Below are 21,587 nucleotides of genomic sequence, written 5' to 3'. Positions count from 1 at the left end.
CCATTGAAACAAGGCACCGTAGGAAGGCTCTTCTTTTCTTGGGAGTGGAGGAAACTGATGAACAGGACAATGTGGCTGTGATTAACAACATCCTTCACAAGAAGATGGCTCTTTCACCCTCAATAAATGCCTGCTACAGGATTGGAGCCCGCGGGGAGGAGCATCACCGACCATTACTTGTGTGGTTCTCTAATGTTGCTGAGAGGAATGCTGTTTGGAATGCAAAATCAAAACTGCGAGGGTCATCAGTTGCATTAAGAGAATTCCTCACGAAACCCAGGCAAGCAATCTTCGCCAAAGCACGGCAGCATTTCGGCATGCGAGCTTGTTGGACGCAAGATGGCACCATCGTAATTAAGGTCGCCGATGGAGATCGCCAAAAGGTCATTACTATGGCTGCATTAGACACCCTGTTGGCGAGACACCCTAAAGGTGCCGGTCAAACATCATCCAGTCCTCGGAGTGGAGGCGTGAGCGCAGGCGCAGGGTTGTCTTCCAAGCGCAAAAACTAGCAGAACTTGCCAAATTCTTTCGTGTCGGTGTACGGTCTAGTGTGTGACGTAATCCTTCTTAACTTCCTTTTAATTGTAAGTAAAGCTGCTTATTTTATCGTTCACCCACATTACTTTACGACAATTTTGAATAAGGCGTACCCACTTATTGTGCTCTCTAATGCTCAACATTTGGACCGTAGTGAATTAGACCAACTTAACGTAAGCTTGACATCTGTTGATTGTCACAGACTGTAAAATGTTCTGTCAAACTGACATTAGAGTGTTTGGTAAAATGTCTTTTTATATTCCGGCATTTCGTTTATCTGTTGTTTTCTTGTTTATTGTTTCCTAGTGTATTTTTATATTTTTTTTTTTTTGTTGTGTCCTCGTTTTATCGATATGTGTGTTAGCTGGCGGGTGGTGCCCAGAGACGTAAAGTTTGTGATTGTTTTTTAATTATTTTCCTATTTTATAGAATTTTTTTTTTCCCTTTAAATATCTTTATTTTTAGTTTATATATACATATTATTTTTATTTTATTTTTTTCCTTAAATTTTACATGTCGTCCGGTGATGATTCATTTTATTCTGCCAGTTCGTCGTTTAATGAAAGCTCTTCTACAATTTCGGAGACTTTAGGAGAGACGTTGCGAAATACTTTCATAGGCCAACCACAACTACAAATTATTAATGTCTGCCATATTAATGCGCAGAGTGTGCCAAGCCATTACAGTGACCTCGTTGACACTTTTTCGAACTCTGGCGTTCATGCCGTCCTGATTTCCGAGACTTGGCTTAAACCTCATCTTCTTTCAACTACTTACCCCCTTCCTGGCTTCGTTCTCATTAGGAATGATCGGGTTGAGAAGAGGGGCGGTGGTGTCGCTATCTACCTACGTAGCGAGTTTCCTTTTAAGATTCTCGCCACCTCACCGGGCTCCTCTGCTTCTTCCGAATTTCTCTTTCTTGAGGTTTTTGTCAAAGGGGCCAAGCTTATCCTTGGTGTTGTTTACTGTCCTCCCACTGTCGACTATTTCTCCAGCATCGAACCGGTGCTGGAATCTATAGGGTCCGAGTATTCACATGTTATCGTCATGGGCGATTTTAACACAGACCTCCTTTCCGAAAATTCCCTTCGCTCCCGTAAACTCCTCGAAATTATAAGGTCCTCAAGTCTTCATGTTCTTCCCCTTCAAGCCACTCACCACAACATTGACGGACATGATACCTGGCTTGACCTTATCCTTTCTTCGAGTCCTTCCTTGGTCTCAGCCTCCGGACAACTTCCTGCCCCTGGTTTTTCCCACCACGACCTCATCTTCCTCTCGTACAGCCTTAAACCCCCTAAACCCCGTCCTAGGGTACTGCACTTGCGTTCTTTTGGCCGTATGGATGTGGAGAAATTGCATAGGGATGCTTCTCATCTAAAATGGGACGACTTGTATAGTGCACCTAACATCGACACTAAAGTCAACATTTTTTGCAGGCTAATTAAGGACTTGTACGACATACATGCCCCGGTCCACAAAGTTAAAATCAAACGTCTGCCTGCTCCTTGGATGACCAGGGGAGTTCGCATGATGATGCGGCGACGGGATAGGTTGTTTCGCAGGTTTAGGAGGGAGCGTTGTGAAAATAACTGGCGCCTATTTAAAGCTGCAAGGAATAAGTGTAACCAGGTGATACGTAACGCCAAACGCCAGCACATTCTCAACAATTTATCTTCCTCCTCCCCTGTCGATGTCTGGAAGTTCCTCGGTTCTTTGGGCATTGGCAGGATGAGGAACCTGGACAATCAGTTCACTCTTGGCTTGGATGACATAAATGCACATTTCTCTACCACTTACCCCATGGACCAACAAGCCATGAGTCGTACTTTAAGGCAGCTGTCTGCATTAACCCGGCCTAACATTCAAGCTTTTTCATTTTCGCCAGTAGCCGAAGAGGACGTCAAAAGGATTATCCTCTCCATCAAATCCAACGCTGTAGGGGCTGACGCCATCAGCCGTCGCATGATCACTCCCATCCTAGAATTCCTGCTCTCTCCGATTTCCCATATTATAAATTTTTCCCTCTGGTCTGGTCAAGTTCCCGAACAATGGCGTATGGCGTACGTCATTCCTTTACCAAAAGTCCCCAATCCTACCTTGCCTAGTCATTTTCGTCCTATCTCCATACTCCCATTCCTGTCCAAAGTGTTGGAAGCTTGTGTCCATAAGCAACTGTACCTGCACATCTCGCGGCACCATCTTTTAAACCCGCTCCAGTCTGGTTTCAGGCCTGGTCACAGCACAACGTCCGCTCTTCTTAAAGTTACTCACGATATTAGGGCGGGCATGGAGGATACTAAGGCTACTGTCGTGGTACTGGTTGATTTCTCGAACGCCTTTAATACCGTGAGTTATGATATTCTCCTCTCTATCCTAGACACCCTAATGATGTCATCTGCGGCTCTGATCTGGTTTTCTTCATATCTTCGGGGTCGCCGGCAATCGGTTCGCGTCGGTGAATCTTCGTCGAATTGGTGCGAGCTGAATTCCGGTGTTCCCCAAGGCGGCATAATTTCTCCTTTACTTTTTTCTATTTTCATTAATCTTATAACTCAAGGTCTTCAGTGTTCGTATCACCTATATGCTGACGACTTGCAGCTTTACGTGCAGGCTAGTGTGGGGGACATTTCCAGGGCGATAGACTTGATCAACGAAGACCTTGATCACGTCCGGGACTGGTCTGAGAGGTTTGGTCTGGTGGTGAACCCCTCTAAGTGCCAATCGATTATCGTAGGCAGTCAACGCACGCTTCGCAGATTGGAGGAGTTAGCCGTTCCCCCCATCGTATTCAATGGCTCAATTATTAGCGTCAGCCAAACTGTAAAAAATCTTGGCCTGCTCATGGACTCATCACTGAGTTGGCAAGCTCAGGTCACTAGTGTGTCCCAGAGAGTCACTGGCACGCTACGAAATCTTTACCGCCTAAAGAACTTTCTCCCATCCAAAACGAAACTGATGCTTGTGCAAACCCTAATTTTCCCAATCCTAGACTATGCCGACGTGTGCTACTTAGACCTGAATGCAGATCTCCTAAATAAATTAGATAGACTTCTGAATAACTGCATTCGATTTATTTTTAACCTTCGCAAATACGACCATGTGTCTGCTTACCGTACCCAACTGCGCTGGCTGCCGATCCGGGAGCGCCGAAGTGTACGAACTCTTTCTTTTCTCTACTCTATCTTGTTCTCTCCCACCTCTCCTGCTTACTTAACGCCCTATTTTCGTTACTTATGCGACAACCATGGCCGTGACCTTCGGTCTTCTAATAATCGTCTTCTCCTCTGTCCTTCTCATAGCTCTAGCTCTGTTCACTCTTCCTTTCTAGTCCAATCCGTTCTACTATGGAATGCCCTTCCTTTCGAAATCAGGACGTCCACAAACCGCAATGTGTTCAAATTAAAGGTTCGCAAATTGTTTCTTATGAAACTGGCAGAGTCGTCATCACAAGAATCTCACCTTGTCTAATATATTATATATGTATGTTTATGTAGATAATTTTACGTAATAGTATTCCCCGGTTATTTAATTGTATGTATTAGCTGTCTATTATATATATAGGTAGATATATTTGTGTGTATATGTGTGATTGTATATATTTTTAATTTCATCGACTGTCTTTTCTGATTATACACCCACTTCCCGTTTCTCTGCACCACCTCTTGGTTGACTGGTAGAGAATGCCTTTGGCATTAAGTCCGCCATTGTACTTGTTTGTATAAGAAGTATAAATAAATAAATAAATAAATAAATAAATAAATGCACCGCCTTGGTCGCCAGGCAAACGAACAATCACAAATACGCCTTATCCATTTTCGCGCCACTATGTGAACCGAGTTTAATACGGAACGGCCCGCCTAGATCGACACCGACCACGGAAAATGGTTTAACTTGATTGACGCGATAAGAGGGAAGATCGCTCATGAAAGGTTGTAATGGCTGAGGATTTGTTCGAAAACATTGAATACACTTGGACAAGTGGCGACGAATCACGCGTTTTGCAGCAATGATCCAGAATTGTTGAAGTAGTAGAAAATGTGTAGTGTTAATACCTGGGTGTAAATAACTGCGATGAATAAAGTCGATGACCAAGTAAGTAAAAGGATGGTCAGAAGGTAAGAAGGCAGGGTGCTTTTGCTCATATTCGAGACCTGATCGCGAAATCCTACCGCCCACCCTGAGTACTCCCTGATCATCAAGGAACGGATTTAACTTGCGAAAAGGTTTTGATAAGGGTTTTTTTTATTGCAAATGAAAGATTTCTTCGAGAAAAGTGGTATGTTGTACATGTTTAATTATTTTTATAAGAGTGTGATGACGTTCCACGTTATTTAGAAATCGCTTTCGATTCACCTGATTGGGATGTCGAGTATTATCGATAAAGCGATATACGTACGTGAGAACATTTACCAACTTAGACAATGAAGAGAAACGATTTAATAACATCTCGATGATGGATCCGTCAGGTAAGATTTTATCAAGTTGATCGGTTAATAAGACTACACACTTGCGTTCTTCGGATTTAACGAGTACTTCATCCTCGTGAGAGGCAGTATCAGGGATAGAAGGCCAGGAACAGTGATCCCTACGTAGCCAATCAGGGCCCGCCCACCATAAGGAGTTGTTTACGATCTCACTGGGTAATTGACCACGAGAGCAAGCGTCCGCAGGGTTGTCTCCTGAAGGTACATGGCGCCAGCACGCTGTTGCAGTAAGATCTTGGATTTGACTAACTCGGTTTGCGACGAATGTTACCCAGCGGGAAGAATGAGCTCGCAACCATGGAAGAACTACCGTCGAGTCTGACCACAGATAGACTTCGTTAATGGTAATGCGATCAATGTAAGTGTCACGAACGAATTTATAAAGTTCTGATAGAATAACTGCGGCGCAGAGCTCTAGTCGAGGCAATGAAATTCGTTTAAGAGGTGTTACACGAGCCTTAGAACAGACCAGATACGTTGTGACCTTGTCGCTGCCGTTAGTAACCCGAAAATATATGACCGCACCATACGCTACCTCGAAACTGTCACAAAACCCGTGAAGCTCGAACGATTTGACATCAGAACAAATTAACCTGCGAGGAATTCGAACTTGAGATAACTGTGATAATTGAACCTTGTAAGTATTCCACATACCAATGACCTCATCAGGCGGTGTTTGATCCCATCCGATACCAAGGATCCAAAGTTTCTGGATATAGGTTTTGATTTGAATTGTAATGGGAGACAAAAATCCTAGAGGGTCGAACACTCTAGCTAGTTCGCTGAGAATCGATCGTTTGGTACAAGGCCGGTCGAGAGATTGGATTTCGAAAAGAAATGCATCTGTGTGAGGATCCCATTTTAGGCCGAGAATTTTTAAAATTAGAGTTTCATAGTTATCGAGGGAGACAGAACCAGTGAGACGATCTTCAATAGGGAGGTCAAGCAGAAGTTGCGCATTGTTAGACACCCACTTCCTAAGATGGAAGCCACCTAATTTGAACAAGGCGATTAGTTGGTCCTTTGCCTGTTGGGCGTGTTCTAACGTGTCGGAACCACTGGCCACGTCGTCGATATACAGGGTGTCCCAAAACTCAACGATAATCTGAGACCGGATGAAAAGCCAAGTTATACCAGTACTGGGAAAAATAATAAAAAAAATCCATATCACTCAGTTCAGCGATAATAGTTTTTTTTTTTTTAAAGTTGAAATTCGATACCCTTGGTCGCGTTTTCAAGTCCTGTGATCACACAATGTCACAATTTCGCAGTGATTTTTTTGATTTTGTGATCTTCATTAAATATGCTGTTAATCGCAACTACAAATTAATGCAAAAAACATCGTTAATTTAATAAAATAAGTTAAGTTTTAGTGAGTAATCGTTCACAAAAATATTGTTAGTTAACTTTGGCACTTCATATTGAAAAAAAATGTACTACACTACCCTTGGCAAGTTATTTTAAAAGATGGCGCATTTAATCAAGATTTTAAAATGGTGCAAGACTTGCTACTTTTCTTGCCTTTAAAAAAATATTTCTTATTTTTTTTCAAATTGAGCGCATTTCAAAAATAATAATTGATACTTTTTGTATTAACATATCGGAGTCTCGAGAGTGTGTAATGAACAAAAGTGATAGAATGAGATAGATAGTGACGCTGACAGTCTAGAGTGAGACAGATTGACATTCGACTTTTAGGATGAACGAGACGGATAGTGCTTGAGGGGTCGTTCGTTCACAACAATTAGTACGCATCGTTTCTTCGTCTAAAACGCATCTCTCGTATTCGTGTAACTATCGTACTAACGACTTTGGCTTGTGTTACTTTGGACTTGATACTGCATCCGTACTGACGACTTTGGCTTTTGTTACTTTGGACTTGATACTGCATTCGTACTGACGACATTGGCTTTGCTTTTCTGGACTTTGTGCTGTGAAAATAGTGTGTGAACAACATGCCGGACCTGTACACAGCAGAAGAATATGCAAATATGCATCTTATCTACGGTGAATGCCGTTGTAATGCCTCTGCCGCAGCCAGATTGTATCGCGAGAGATACCCAAATGTGCAGCGTCGCCCAGATTATCGTGTATTTCAAAATGTGCATGCGTCATACTCGGAAGGACGATTGACGTACGTGAGTGTTCGTACGTCCGGTGGAAGACCGCAAAGAGACTACGACGACCTAGTTTTGAATGAAATTCAAAATGACCCCAGCACTTCAGTTCGTGCGATTGAAATAGCAACGGGAGTACCGAAAAGTAACGCTCATCGAATTTTAAAACGATACAAATTACATCCTTATCATGTGCAACGCGTCCAGAGTTTGTTACCACGAGATTACGCACCTAGAATTGATTTCTGCAGGACAATGTTAGCAAAATATCGTGAAGATCCGGAATTCCTAAATAAAATTTTATGGACCGACGAATCAACATTTAAAAGAGACGGGTATTTAAACTTACACAACCTTCATGAATGGCACGTCGAAAATCCGCATTTAATGCGTGAAGACCGATCCCAATACCAATTCAAAGTAAACATTTTGACTGGAATTTTAAACGGACGAATAATTGGACCATGTGAGCTAACTCAAAATTTAGATGGCGCCACCTATTTGCATTTTCTTCAAAACGATTTGTCAAATTTGTTAGAATACGTACCGCTTAGTATCTACAGAGAAATGTGGTTTCAGCAAGATGGTTGTCCCGCGCACTATGCTCGGGCTGTAAGAGATTATTTGAACGAAGAATATCCTGACAGATGGATCGGACGCAGTGGTTCAATTTTATGGCCTCCTCGTTCCCCCGATCTAAATCCAGTTGATTTTTTTTACTGGGGATGCATAAAAAAAAAAGTCTATTCGAAACCTATACAAAATCTATCAGAACTTCGCCAGAAAATTGATGCAGCGTCAGAAGAAATAAATGCAAGGAATTTTGCACGACTGGTGAAAAGGTCTTTTGTAAGGCGTTGCAGAGCCTGTATTCGTGCCGGAGGAAGACAATTCGAACATTTACTTTAGTTTAAGGAGAATAATTAAATAAAAAGTTTTACGATGGTTCGTTCATTGTTTTTTTTTTAAATTATAATTATCTATTATGTTATTTCCAATAAAAAATGGTTATTAACTGACTCAATTTCCTCTTTACTAAAAATAATTATTTTATTTCAGACCAGAAACAAAAAATAACAAATTTTAGTAACAAAAATTCCTAATGTTGAGTTGTTCAAAATGAGCTCAATTTGAAAAAAATAAGAAATAAAATTTATAAAGGCAAGAAAAGTGGCAAGTGTTGCACCATTTTAAAATCTTGATTAAATGCGCCATCTTTTGAAATAACTTGCCAAGGGTAGTGTAGTACATTTTTTTTTCAATATAAAGTGTCAAAGTTAACTAACAATATTTTTGTGAACGATTACTCACTAAAACTTAACTTATTTTATTAAATTACCGATGTTTTTTGCAATAATTTGTAGTTGCGATTAACAGCATATTTAATAAAGATCACAAAATTAAAAAAATCACTGCGAAATTGTGACATTGGTGATCACAGGACTTGAAAACGCGACCAAGGGTGTCGAATTTCAACTTTTTATTTAAATTGTCTATTATCGCTGAACTGAGTGATATGGATTTTTTTTTATTATTTTTGCTTAACTTGGCTTTTAATCCGGTCTCAGATTATCGTTGAGTTTTGGGACACCCTGTATACGTCAGACAGAATGATTCCCTTTGCGATGGGATATTGATTGCCCTCGTCCTCGGCAAGCTGTCGCAGAGTACGACACGCAAGAAAGGGTGAAGATGAAACGCCATATCTTACAGTATTCAAACGGTATTCTTGAAGACATTCTGTAGGAGTGGTTCTCCAAAAAATGCGCTGGTAGTCACGACCGGCTTAGGAAATAAGAATTTGACGGTACATTTGTCGAACGTCAGCCATAAAAACAATATTATGTACCCTAAATCGGTAATTTAAGCAATAGAATTTCTAAAATGTTCGGTTGTAACTTGGGACCGATTAGTTGAGTGTCGTTTAAAGACCGAGAGTGGGCATCCTTGGCCGACTCGTCAAAGACAACGCGGAGACGGGTGGTAGCAGAGTCAGGACGCAAGACGCAATGATGTGGAATATAATATTTCCCCTGACTGAGTTCATTCCCGGGAACCAAAGACATATGACCGGCGTCCAAGTAATCTGTCATAAAATTCGCGTATATCCTTTTGTAAGTCAGGGTCACGAGACAACCTACGTTCTATTGCATGAAATCGTCTAAGTGCAACGTCACGAGAACCTTCAAACTTCGGTTCATCATCTTTGAATGGTAAGCGTACTGTGTATCGTCCAAACGTATCGCGGCAATGGTCGGATAAGAACTTTTGTTCGCAAAACACCTCCTCTGGAGTCAGAAGAGACGCCTTGGGTACGCAGTCTAACTCCCAGAAACGTTAAACTAACGAATTCAAGTCGATGTCGTTTTTTCCCGATGCGTGCACTAAGGTGTTTGAAGCTAGACGAGTTTTGCCCAAAAAAAGCCAACCGAAAACAGAGTTAAGAGCTATCGGTTGATTTGCATTGCCTTTGATATGTTGATTTAGAATCGAGTCAGCAAACACCTCCGCGCCGAGCAATATGTCGATAGGTCCCGGGAGATCAAAACCAGGATCTGCTAAGGGTTTCGATTCAATGTGGGTCCACCCAGATGTATTAAGTTTTGCTATCGGTTTATCGCCACATATTGTTGATATGACGTGCAAGTTCAATTTAAATAGGATTTTATCCTTTGTGCCTATCAAACACGTGACGTCACCAAAAATCGGCGCTGAAGCATATCCGATACCGCTGACGTTGTCGTTAGTTGGACTAAGTGGTAAGCTTAGACGTTTCACTGCCTTTTCCGTGATAAAATTGCTTTGACTTCCAGTATCAAAAAGAGCTCGGAACGATTGCATTGAGCCAAAGGCATCACGGACCTGAATCATTGCTGTGGCCAGTAGGACAGTGGTGTGTGTTAACGACCTTGACACTAATGTCGATGAAGACTGATTTGACTCACTAGACTTATCGCGATGGAGTAAGGTGTGGTGGTTTCTCTTGCATATGCGACACGAAAATATAGATTTACAATCTTTTAACTGATGAGATGGATTCAAACAGTTAAAGCACCAGTGTTTCTCAGTAGCGATCTGCAAACGTTCATCAAACGATTTTTTAAGAAACTCGGGACATGCGGCAATGGAATGGAAATCTGAACAAAACGTGCATTTTTTTGTGTATGGGACATTAGTTGGTACCCCTTCATTCAGTTGTGGTGTAGTAGCGGGCTTAGCGGCAACGAGTGTGTGTGACGCAGAACTGCGCGGTTGGCGCTGCGGGTGAGCAGATTTAGACCTCGGTTGAGGTTTGTCCGATTCAACGAAATGTGTGTCTCGCAATAAAGCCTCACACTTGGATTGCAGGAAATTTCGCAATTGGTTATAAGTAGGTAGTTCTACATCGGAATGTTTTTCCTCAAAATCCCGACGAAGCCTCTGGTCGACCTTCGATAAGATATGATACACTAAAATGAAATCCCAATGGTTAACCGGCAAATTAATAGTCCTTAAAATACTCAAGTTTTCCTCGAATAAATCGAGTGACCTTCTAAATGCGTGCGCGTCGTAAACCTTAAATTCAATTTTCAAAATATCCCGCCAACGCGTAAACGCAAGTTCCCGCTTATTCTTATAGCGCGCGCTGAGTGCTTCGTATGCGTCGCGGTAGTGTTCGTGTGTCAGGAAAAGCTTGATAACAAGCAGCGCATCGCCGCTCAGAGACGATACGAGATAATGAAGCTTCTCAGTGTCGGTTAACGATGTTGAGTTATGTATTAAGGTGTTAAACGTATCATAATACTCAGGCCATTTTTTAATGTCGCCGCTAAAGTTAGAAAGCACGATTTTCGGTAATCGAATATTCGACGGAGAAGTGTCGCAAGACCGAGTTGATTCAGTTTTATATAACGTTCGATGGATTGACAATAATCTGTAATACATTGCATCAAACCTTTCTTGAAGGTCATTGTCCTCATTTTCAGGGTCATCGAGAATCTCCTGGATCGTAAAATGCGCATCCTCAAAACTAGCAGCATGTTGCTTAATGTCTTGAAAATATGACAAAAACAAATTTAGTTGAGAAGAATCGTTTTCGGCTAAAATACCTATCTCCAGCGCTTTATTTAAACGGTTATAAGAAATGGTTCGTTTCCTACGCAAAGACGGTAAATCTTGAGTCGAATATTCTACTTCATTACATTTTGATTTTTTTAATGTACCCCTGCGGGTAGGTTTTCCGAGAAGCGGCAGGAGAGGAGATATTATTTCTTGTTAACGTGCGAAGAATTTCGATACAAAGTTAAACTTACGGATTAGTCCAAGATCCCAGGGCCGCCAGACGTCACGTATTTTCTGACGGATGAAATGTGGACGATTGAGTAGTGTTAGTATGTACTATGATCCTATGCCTACCTGCTAGCTTGGTCAAACGGCCAATTTCCAGGTATCAGGTAATCAAGGTACATAAAAACATTACTTACTTCACGTAAATTCTCATGGGTGATTTTCATATATGTTTTAGAGTGTATAGCTAAAAATAAATTTTCAATACTCCCAGACACTTTCCGTCGGCCATATTGCTTGGCAGACGCCTTAAAGGTCTCAAAATAATTGGTTAACTTCACGTAAATTCTGACGCTCCATTTTTATATATGTTCATCCGACAACTATTTTAAAACCTTTGACAAAAAGACAGACCGATCCAAGGGGCCAATCATCCCCTAAACTAAATTTTAATATCTCTGTGAGTGGGAGCGCGAGAGCATTATCTACGCGCATGAGACTGAGTGAGACCGACTGCGCTGTTAAGGGCATAAAAATTACTTAAACAGATATTTTATAATTTTTAGAACTTTTGTTAACAAGTAAATTATGGCTACAAAAATTAAAAAAAAATGACATATAATAAATAATACTAAAGTTTGCCGACATTTTTAATTTTTTTTTTCTATTTATTTATTAGAAATAAAAAATATTTTTTAAAAATACCACTTATATTTAAATAAGAGCAATTATTTTTAATGAATTATTTATTCGAAATTTGGAAACAAAGTAGAAAAATATTAATCCTTTAATATTTCTTAACAGTGGCTTTTAATCTTCATTATCATCATCGTTGAAATTAGATAATTCATCATCTAGCCAATCTTGAAATTGAATATCTAAATCGTGATCGTCATCATCAGCATTATCCTTATTTTCTTCCTCTGTAAAAAACAAGGTGAACAATGAAGGTCTAAAAAAAGTAAAGAGATACAAATAATATGAGAAACGAAAATAATTTACCTGATTGTTCTTCCAGCGACTCACTGACAAAACCCGGTAATTGATCTCCATCGAACCAATGAAAATCATATTTACCATCTTGTAGTGTCCAGCCATTGTTTTCGGGGCTGAAAATATTTATCATCTTCATACTTGCATTGTTCCAAAGACTAGCGATATAGCTAGCCCGTCGAAACTGTTGCCAAAGCTCACTTTTACAAGGTGGTAAGTTACTGGCATCGAAGTTTCTTAAATTCTTTCGATTGAATTCTTCATTTATATCAGATACCATGTATGTATTAATAAACAACTGTAGTCTGGCAGCATCTACATCAATTATTCCAGGAACGTTGTAAACATCACAGATAAATTTTTGTATTATGTTGAATACACGTTCTTCTTCATCTACATCACCAACAAAATCCAACGTACCAAAACGGTGAAATGCTTGTTGGTACTCTTCATTTTTCTTCAAAATATTAAACGGCTTTTGCTTGCCCTTTTTAAATAATGCTGGATTAAAATCACATCCTGTCATAGCATGGAATGCTGGTAAACTTCGACACAACGACGGTCCTAATTGTTCGTAGATAGCATTTAAGTCAACATATCTCTGCTTGTTACCAGTGCCGGTCAAAATCCAAACTCGAGAATCATTATTTTTCAAATGATGCATATTTCCCAGCATTATCGCTGCTATATCAGTATCTGAACATCGTATTACAAAATTAGCCTGAGCATCGATGTTGCAAACATGGTATACGATCTTTGTATCGGCTTCTTCATGCTCGGAACACGATAAATCTTCATGGATTTCAGACATAACTTTATTGTTAATTACAGTGAAAGAGTGGCATTGTCGAAAATTAATAAAAATTTGATTATTATCAATGAATGGAATCATCTCATCAGTAGCCCAGTGTGTTGTAAAAAATTCAACAAGAGACTGTTTGAAATGGATGTTTTTTAACTCTTTCGTGAAATCTGATGGACGAACTTGATCTGGTCCAGTAATGTTGAATTCTAATTGTGATGATTCATGTCGACGAGATCTTTCATAATCTTTTATGGAAGGGGAAAAATACTGGTCAAAGATGACATCATATCTCGTTGCTTTGATTTGGGTCATCATTTGTAACATTTTTTTTGAGATACTCCCAAAAGTTTTAGGGACATTTTTCATCGTATGAAGCATAAAAAAACCATCAATTACCAGAACATCAACATGAGAAGGTGGATCGTGTTGTACGCCTTTTTCCAAAGATTTCATCAATGCGGATTTTTGAGTCTTACAAATGCCACCCTCGAAATGACACATGGATAATGGTACTGGAGTTATGGGGTATGATAAGATTTTGGACATATCTACTTTATGATCAATAGATATACCAAGCATTCGCCCAAACAGATCTCTCTGAATACGTACTTCCTGCACCTTTCCACCTACCTTCGTTTTTGTTTTCTTTACATAATCTACAGAAAAGTTTTCTAGTGGTACTTTTTTTATGCTCTTTTCAAATCTATTTCCATCTTCTTTACATTCTGTAATGAATGTTTGACGTCTTATGTCACCATCTTTTTCAATGTTAAGAAGAAATTTTTCTACTTTCTCTGAGGCCGCTTTTCCAGACGAAATATTAAGTAAAAGATCTTGTGGTATTTCAGCACTAAACGGATTAATAAATTGGTCAAATGTATTTATAAATTGTTTCAATTGCTTGCTATTATTTTTCATATTATGATTTGATAATTCTGCTGTCACATCTTGTTCTTTTTGCAAATTTAAATTTTTATATACACTACTAATTACAGTTGATCTTATGTCATGACTGAGGGCCCATCGTTGACGTGCTGAGATGGAATTGGTAAATTGTATTATTCCTGAAAAAATAAAAATTATACAATGTTAAAAATTATGCTTGAAATATTTGTTAATGGGAAGTTATCATAAATTCATGTAAATGTTTAGGTTTATTGTAAATTAATTTTGCTTGGTGTTTATTTATTACCTGTAAGTCTCCTTGCTGCATCTGCATTTATCGTTTGTTCTAGAACTAAATCAATCGGTTGTTTTGAGAAAGATTTATTAGTTCTTTGGATGCTAAAAAAACCATTTTGAAACTGTTCAAACAAGTCAGGATGACTTTGGGCAACCTTTTGCAAATTATCACTGTATTTAACTGTCCAACGAGCAAAGTTCGGTTGGTTACACATGAAAAATAAATTTGTAATTTTTGGCAATACAAATTTAAATAATTCAAAATCTCCATTGCGAATGCTTCTTGATAAAGTTAGATAGTGATGAACAAGGTTAATATAAATTAAGTAAAACTGTGGCGTTTTACCGAACTCGCCATTAAGGGTTTGCTGCTTATAAATATTATAGTCATTTATTAGATCTTTAAGCTCTTCATTCTCAATTGTTAGTGTAGATACTGAAGAAACTCTGAGACGTGCGACTTCATCAGCAATTTGATCTGTAACCACTGTGTTATTCTTTTCCAAAAATGATTTAAAATGTAAAATTTCCAACCCCACAGCCATCAAAGGATGAAGTCTTTTACACCTATTGAAGTGTTTACCCTCAAGAAACCCATTCACGGAGCCTGAAGCTAATAAATTACTCTGTACCATGATATTAGTTAAGCCACAATCCATGATAATTTTGCCTACAGCTTTGAAGTAAGCCATCATTATATGGAACGGCCCCAAATGTATAAATAAATTATCAAGATCTGGTTTGTAAGTAGCTTGCATTTCCAAGGCTACTTTTGCAATCGCAAGATCATAAGTAACTTGGATGGAAGACTGGTTGACTTCTTTACAAATTTTTTGACTTTGTTTCATTGTTTCTAAAACTACAGATTTGTTAGTTGGTGATTCATTTATCGGAGTTAGGTATGAAACGATTTGTTTTGGACTGTTATTATCAACTAGTAAAGAATTGAATCCAACCCACATTGGAACGTTTGGTAATTGGAGAGCATGGCTAAGCATCCACAACGTATCAATCGTTTCATATAGTTCTAAATTTTTACATTGTAAATTTTCACCGTCATGATCCGAGCTTTCCAGATTTTGTGACTTTTTTTTCTTAGCTAACGGTTCTTCACTAATTTCTGTTGATATGCCCTCAAAAGTTCTCCGTCTCCTTTTTTTCAAATTCAAAGTTACTTCGTTATGAGTATCAGAAACGTTTATTAATTGTGATTCATCAGGGGTGTTTAAATCAACATTTTGGTATATAATACCAACGGTATCGTGCAAAGTATCCTTACCAGTCTTTGTTTCTACAAAACGATCGAAATTATCGAAAGCAACGCCGGTACAAAGATCTGGTGATTTTTTTATTGTTTCCGGACATACACTTGATTTTTTTATAGACGTATATGTTGCTTCTGTTTCGAGTTCTTCCACTCCTGGATAACTGATACAATGTCCATATCTATGTATTATGTCAATAATTTTGCGGCTACTCGTTAGACTTTTTAAAGCCATCCCGAGCATAATGTGTTTCGATGTTTTTATTTTCCCATTGTAAATACCGTAGATGACGTCTTCACAGTATGACTTGACTTGGCGGATACACTTAGGATTATTCTTACGCTTTCGATTATTGCCGGCTATCAAAGTGAAGTAAAATTGCTGTAGATCTTGTGGTACGGATATTTCTCCTTCCTCCAAATTTTTCGCAGTTACATTATCAGACAATTTTTTCTTTTCTGCTTTCAAGACGGATTTTCTTAACAACAAAGCAGCTTTAAGTAAAATATCATCGTCTTTCAAATTTTCAAATGATTTTTCATCAATAGCCTCTAAATTTTTTGGCGCTAATAACTTTTTATTCTGAATATAAAAAAAAATTATTTTTTTATCGAATTTTTTTTTAATCTTAGATTCTAAAATGTGTGGTTTAAAATTGCCTCCAATATCTGTACCATTATTTTCTTCATTTTCTTCAAATATTGCCATATAACTCTGAAAAATATAAGTTAAAAAGTAACAGCGTCCTTTTTTAATTATATTGTCTTCGATAAAAGAGCATATTTCAGCAAAAGCAGCTTGATGTTGTTCACGAAGATCATGCCAATCAGTTTTAGTAGTTTTTTTGTTTGATGAGGCTTCATATGAAAAATTCAATTGACAGATTTTATGATAATATACATGAGGATGGGTATAATTCACAATTTTATCAATAAACTCTGTATTATTTTCATATTCTTTTTTTACTTTGGATAAAAAAACTTGATGCTCAGAGGAAATTAGCGGCAATCTTTTGGACTTGTGCTTTTTCGTTTGTTGATTACAGTATATACAAGTAAGACTCTTTTGAGTATTACTTACACCAGTATCAACCTCAGTATTACTATCAGAAAGTAAATCAATATTTTCCAGGTGCTCAATATCATCTTGTACATTTGGAGAAACCGTATCGACTGACTCAGGTAAAATAGGTGGGCTGGGTATTGTTATAGGATCAGGTAAAAAATCGGTTGTTGAATTAGAATGCTGAGAAGTAGATGCTTCTGGCTCAATACTTGTTATGTCTAATTCAACTGTCGTTGAGGATTCGACAGTTGAATTTTCTGTAATATTTGATGATTTTTTTTCGGAATTGGATTTGTTAATTGATTTACTTTTTGGTAGAAAGTATTTTTTATTTAACCCTGTAAATGATTTATAACATTGTCTGTGATAACCACTTTCGAATAAATCACCTGGCAAAACAACGTCTTTAAACTTAAGGTTATGTTCTTTTCTATGTTTTAAAATTACTTGACACCTTTTTAATGTCTCTTGCGTGAACAATATTAAATTAACATCAGAATCTTTACAAAAAACACAATTTACTAGAGAAGCCATTATATTTTTCAAAACACTGCAAATATTTTTATTTTTTTTACACACGTTGCTACTATAGTCACAGCTGATGCACTCAACAGACACGGCAGAACACTGAATACTTATTTGGGAGTGACTTTAGCTGTTGGCCTCAAGAGGGTCTTTAAATTACAATAAAGTTAGCTGTCACCTGACCAATTTTTTATTTTATTTAAAAATTATATTAATTAAAAATAATTAGTTAAAGAAAATGAAAGTAAATTAGCCGACATCTAAAAATTTTTAGAAAGTTTTTTAATTGATAAAATTATTAAAAAAAAATTTCATTTGTAAAAAATTTGAAAAACTATAAGTGTTATTTTTAAAAAATATTTTTTATTTCTAATAAATAAATAGAAAAAAAAATTAAAAATGTCGGCAAACTTTAGTATTATTTATTATATGTCATTTTTTTTTTAATTTTTGTAGCCATAATTCACTTGTTAACAAAAGTTCTAAAAATTATAAAATATCTGTTTAAGTAATTTTTATGCCCTTAACAGCGCAGTCGGTCTCACTCAGTCTCATGCGCGTAGATAATGCTCTCGCGCTCCCACTCACAGAGATATTAAAATTTAGTTTAGGGGATGATTGGCCCCTTGGATCGGTCTGTCTTTTTGTCAAAGGTTTTAAAATAGTTGTCGGATGAACATATATAAAAATGGAGCGTCAGAATTTACGTGAAGTTAACCAATTATTTTGAGACCTTTAAGGCGTCTGCCAAGCAATATGGCCGACGGAAAGTGTCTGGGAGTATTGAAAATTTATTTTTAGCTATACACTCTAAAACATATATGAAAATCACCCATGAGAATTTACGTGAAGTAAGTAATGTTTTTATGTACCTTGATTACCTGATACCTGGAAATTGGCCGTTTGACCAAGCTAGCAGGTAGGCATAGGATCATAGTACATACTAACACTACTCAATCGTCCACATTTCATCCGTCAGAAAATACGTGACGTCTGGCGGCCCTGGGATCTTGCTCTAGATTATAATTAAGCACTAAATGAATGTACCTACTTATGTGCAAGTATCATCCGCAATAAGTAGGTAGTTGTCGCTAAGACAGTGTATCCTACCCAAACGCGCACCAAACTTCGGCGCGCTTGAAATAGGTACGTTACAAGACGCGTGTACGGTGTAGGTATCCCTACCCTATTGTTACCAACTAGCAAATCTAGCTACTCGCTGCTTATTATAAGCATACACAGATATGACAGGGTCGATTGGTGACTGTATAGAACTATAGACACAATGTACTGCAACAGCTGATTACCTCTGTGTTCAATTCGTAAGAATAAACGGTGAATTTAATCACCGACTCGTCGAGAAGTTTTATTCGTAGGTACCTAGGTAACTGATACAAGAAAGAAAGAAAGAAGAAAGAAAATATATTTATTTGTGCTAAAAAAGTGACGCATACACACAAAAACAAATAAATTAAAATAGAAAATAGAAGGGGGAAAATATGCGTCATATTAACACAAAACGGCCGATGCTCAGCATAATGCTGAGACCCTACACAAGTCAGAGCCCCAGCGCTGATTTTCAGCACCAGCCGATGCTGACGTATAACGGCTATAGCCGGCTAACGGTGACATCACTAATTTAATAAAGATAAGAAAAAGCTGGAATATAATTATATACACACTAATTATAAAATTAAAATGTTTGTAGTGTAAAAAAAAAAAAAAAAACAGTGGTGACATTCTAAATCCAAAATATTTACTAAATTATCAATTTTTTTTTTTATCTGTACCACTCATCTGTCATAACATGAGTTGTCATGCCAAATTTAGTTTATGGTCTGGTGATGCAATCAAATGAGTAACATGGCGGCGCTTGTTATTATAAATTATTGTGTAATGTGGATTAGCGATGATTATACCATAAAAAAGCTTTGATAGTGTATGTGTTTATGTGGTGCGTTATTGGGTGGATTTGTTTTAAGTGGATATATGTATAAGGCAGTGTGGGATCGATGTAGGACCGAACAAGTGCATATGTTGGTGACTGTAAATAAAGTGGTAAGTTTAAAGTTATAAATTAAATCCTAAGGCATAATACACAATCTGATATTCAATGAATTAAATATATAAACATGAAGCGCTTAAATTCAATTAAAACTACACCCTAACAAATTAAAATATTGGTACTGACAATAACAATAACAATTTCATAATAATATTCAATTAGTGCAAGGAAGTATTACATACAAGGAAATATTACATTTAATTTTATATTCAATTTAAAGAAGTAAATAAATAATAGTAAATAGCAGTTGCAGAACGATGTGGCAACAGAGGAAGAGTCATGATACAGACAGCAGCAGTTCCAATGCCCAGCAGAGAGGTTGAGAACAACCAGCGCCACGGGAGATCTCCAAACCATTACCAGTATGCCATGACCCAGAGGTAGATAACAAACAGCATTGTTAAAGATGATGTGTAATTTGCTGTGTTAGTAGTATGTTTTTAAGTCGACATTTGAATGATTGTTTTGTTTTCAGATACGTTATTTTGATAGAAACGGTTTACGATATTTCAATCTACCTACCTACATTGAATAATAATACTCGTAGGTATGTTTAAACGACGTACGTTTTTACGAATGAAAGTATTTAATGAACAAAATGTTACTACGAAATGCACTTTAATAAAAACGGATAATCTACTTAGTATTACAGGACGGTATTTGTAGTTAGATCGGCATAGGTACCCTCACAAGCTAATCGGAAGTTTTATTGTTATAGTTTTTTGTTCGATGGCGAATTTAGGATAAGTACCTACTTAGGTCGTTTACGTGACGTGTTTAGTTATGAATAATTATGAAATTAATGGAATGGTTTGATAGTTCCGATGGGATAACTCAAAATGCGATATGGTTTGTTAAAACAATAGATCGATTGAGATTATTTTATGTTACCTTTAACCAGAAAACCAATATGGCGATTCGATAAGAATAAAATGGAAGCTCCCGGGTTTCGGCACTGTAGTGTCCTATACTCAATAAATGTTGTTGTCTCGTACACACGGGTAGTGGGGAGAGTTGTCAGTTGCGTGCGAGCGGTGAGCGTGCGCGCACGTCCTCCTGATACTGGTGTGTGACCGAGCCAATAGGTAATATTAGTGACGCAGGGAGCACTACAAGTGGCGACGAGGACAAAAGTAAGTGGAATAATTACATTATTTCATTTCACGTTCGATATTGGTCATTTAAAATAATAAAATAAAAAGGGAGGTAGGATGATGTATGGTTGCGATAAGTATTGGTTAGAAATTAATAGGTGATTTTGTAGCTTTGCCCCTCCAAAATACGATAATGCAATGCTGGCTCACGGTCAAATTAATAAAATCACAGATTTAAGTTTCCGCGCTGACGTTTTGTCATTAACGGGTTATCGGAACCTAGGGTCTTGGAATACTAGGGCTATAGTTAGCATGTTGATGGTCCGGACCGGATAATTTGGCACCTGAAAATGATATTAGTATTTAATCTTTGTGGTTGAAAAAAAAATATAAATAAATTGTAAACATTATGATTACGAATTAGAGGTTATTATTTCATTGGTGTTATATACTAATACTAATTAAGAGTATTATGAATGTAATTACCTTGTTCAATATCATATTTTATTTTAATAATAATTCATTAAGTATTCCGCAACTTCATAGCCGAAATCATTCTTTATTCATTAAGTTACCTATATCTTGTCAGAAGTGGTGTTATTAATTAAAAAGAATGTTACTCCATTATTTGATATTTTAGTACTGGTTTCGGTATGTGAAGGCAGTATGAGCCAACATGAAATTGTGAATCATAGGTGTGTGTGATGGCAGTATGAGCCAACATGAAATTGTGAATCATACGTGTGTGTGATGGCAGTATGAGCCAACATGAAATTGTGAATCATAGGTGTGTGTGATGGCAGTATGAGCCAACATGAAATTGTGAATCATAGGTGTGTGTGATGGCAGTATGAGCCAACATGAAATTGTGAATCATACGTGTGTGTGATGGCAGTATGAGCCAACATGAAATTGTGAATCATACGTGTGTATGATGGCAGTATGAGCCAACATGAAATTGTGAATCATACGTGTGTGTGATGGCATTATGGGACAACATGAAATTGTGAATCATACGTGTGTGTGAAGGTAGTACGGGCCGAGATAAAATCATGAGCCGTACTAGTTGTATGTGACTAAATTGTGAAGTATTAGTAAATGGTGAGCCTGACCATAAGGTCCATTGGTTCTAGGTTGCCCCAAACCTACTTTACAAAATGGCGAATATCCTTCCGACCCCAGA

The 21,587-nt window shown here is 37.7% G+C and overlaps 1 protein-coding gene across 1 annotated transcript; it reads right to left on the bottom strand.

Annotated features, from left to right (window-relative positions):
* Positions 1-12,193: 12,193 nt before the first annotated feature.
* Positions 12,194-14,653, bottom strand: LOC113495450. Its single transcript, XM_026874174.1, has 2 exons — positions 14,401-14,653; positions 12,194-14,272 (listed from the first exon to the last, which is right to left on the bottom strand). Exons 1-2 carry the CDS (start codon positions 14,603-14,605, stop codon positions 12,363-12,365), a joined length of 2,115 nt encoding a protein of 704 aa, XP_026729975.1. The 5' UTR covers positions 14,606-14,653; the 3' UTR covers positions 12,194-12,362.
* Positions 14,654-21,587: the final 6,934 nt, after the last annotated feature.

Source organism: Trichoplusia ni, chromosome 6 (assembly GCF_003590095.1).
Source record: "Trichoplusia ni isolate ovarian cell line Hi5 chromosome 6, tn1, whole genome shotgun sequence".
NCBI lineage: Eukaryota > Metazoa > Arthropoda > Insecta > Lepidoptera > Noctuidae > Trichoplusia > Trichoplusia ni.
This window is presented reverse-complemented; position numbering and strand designations above follow the sequence as displayed.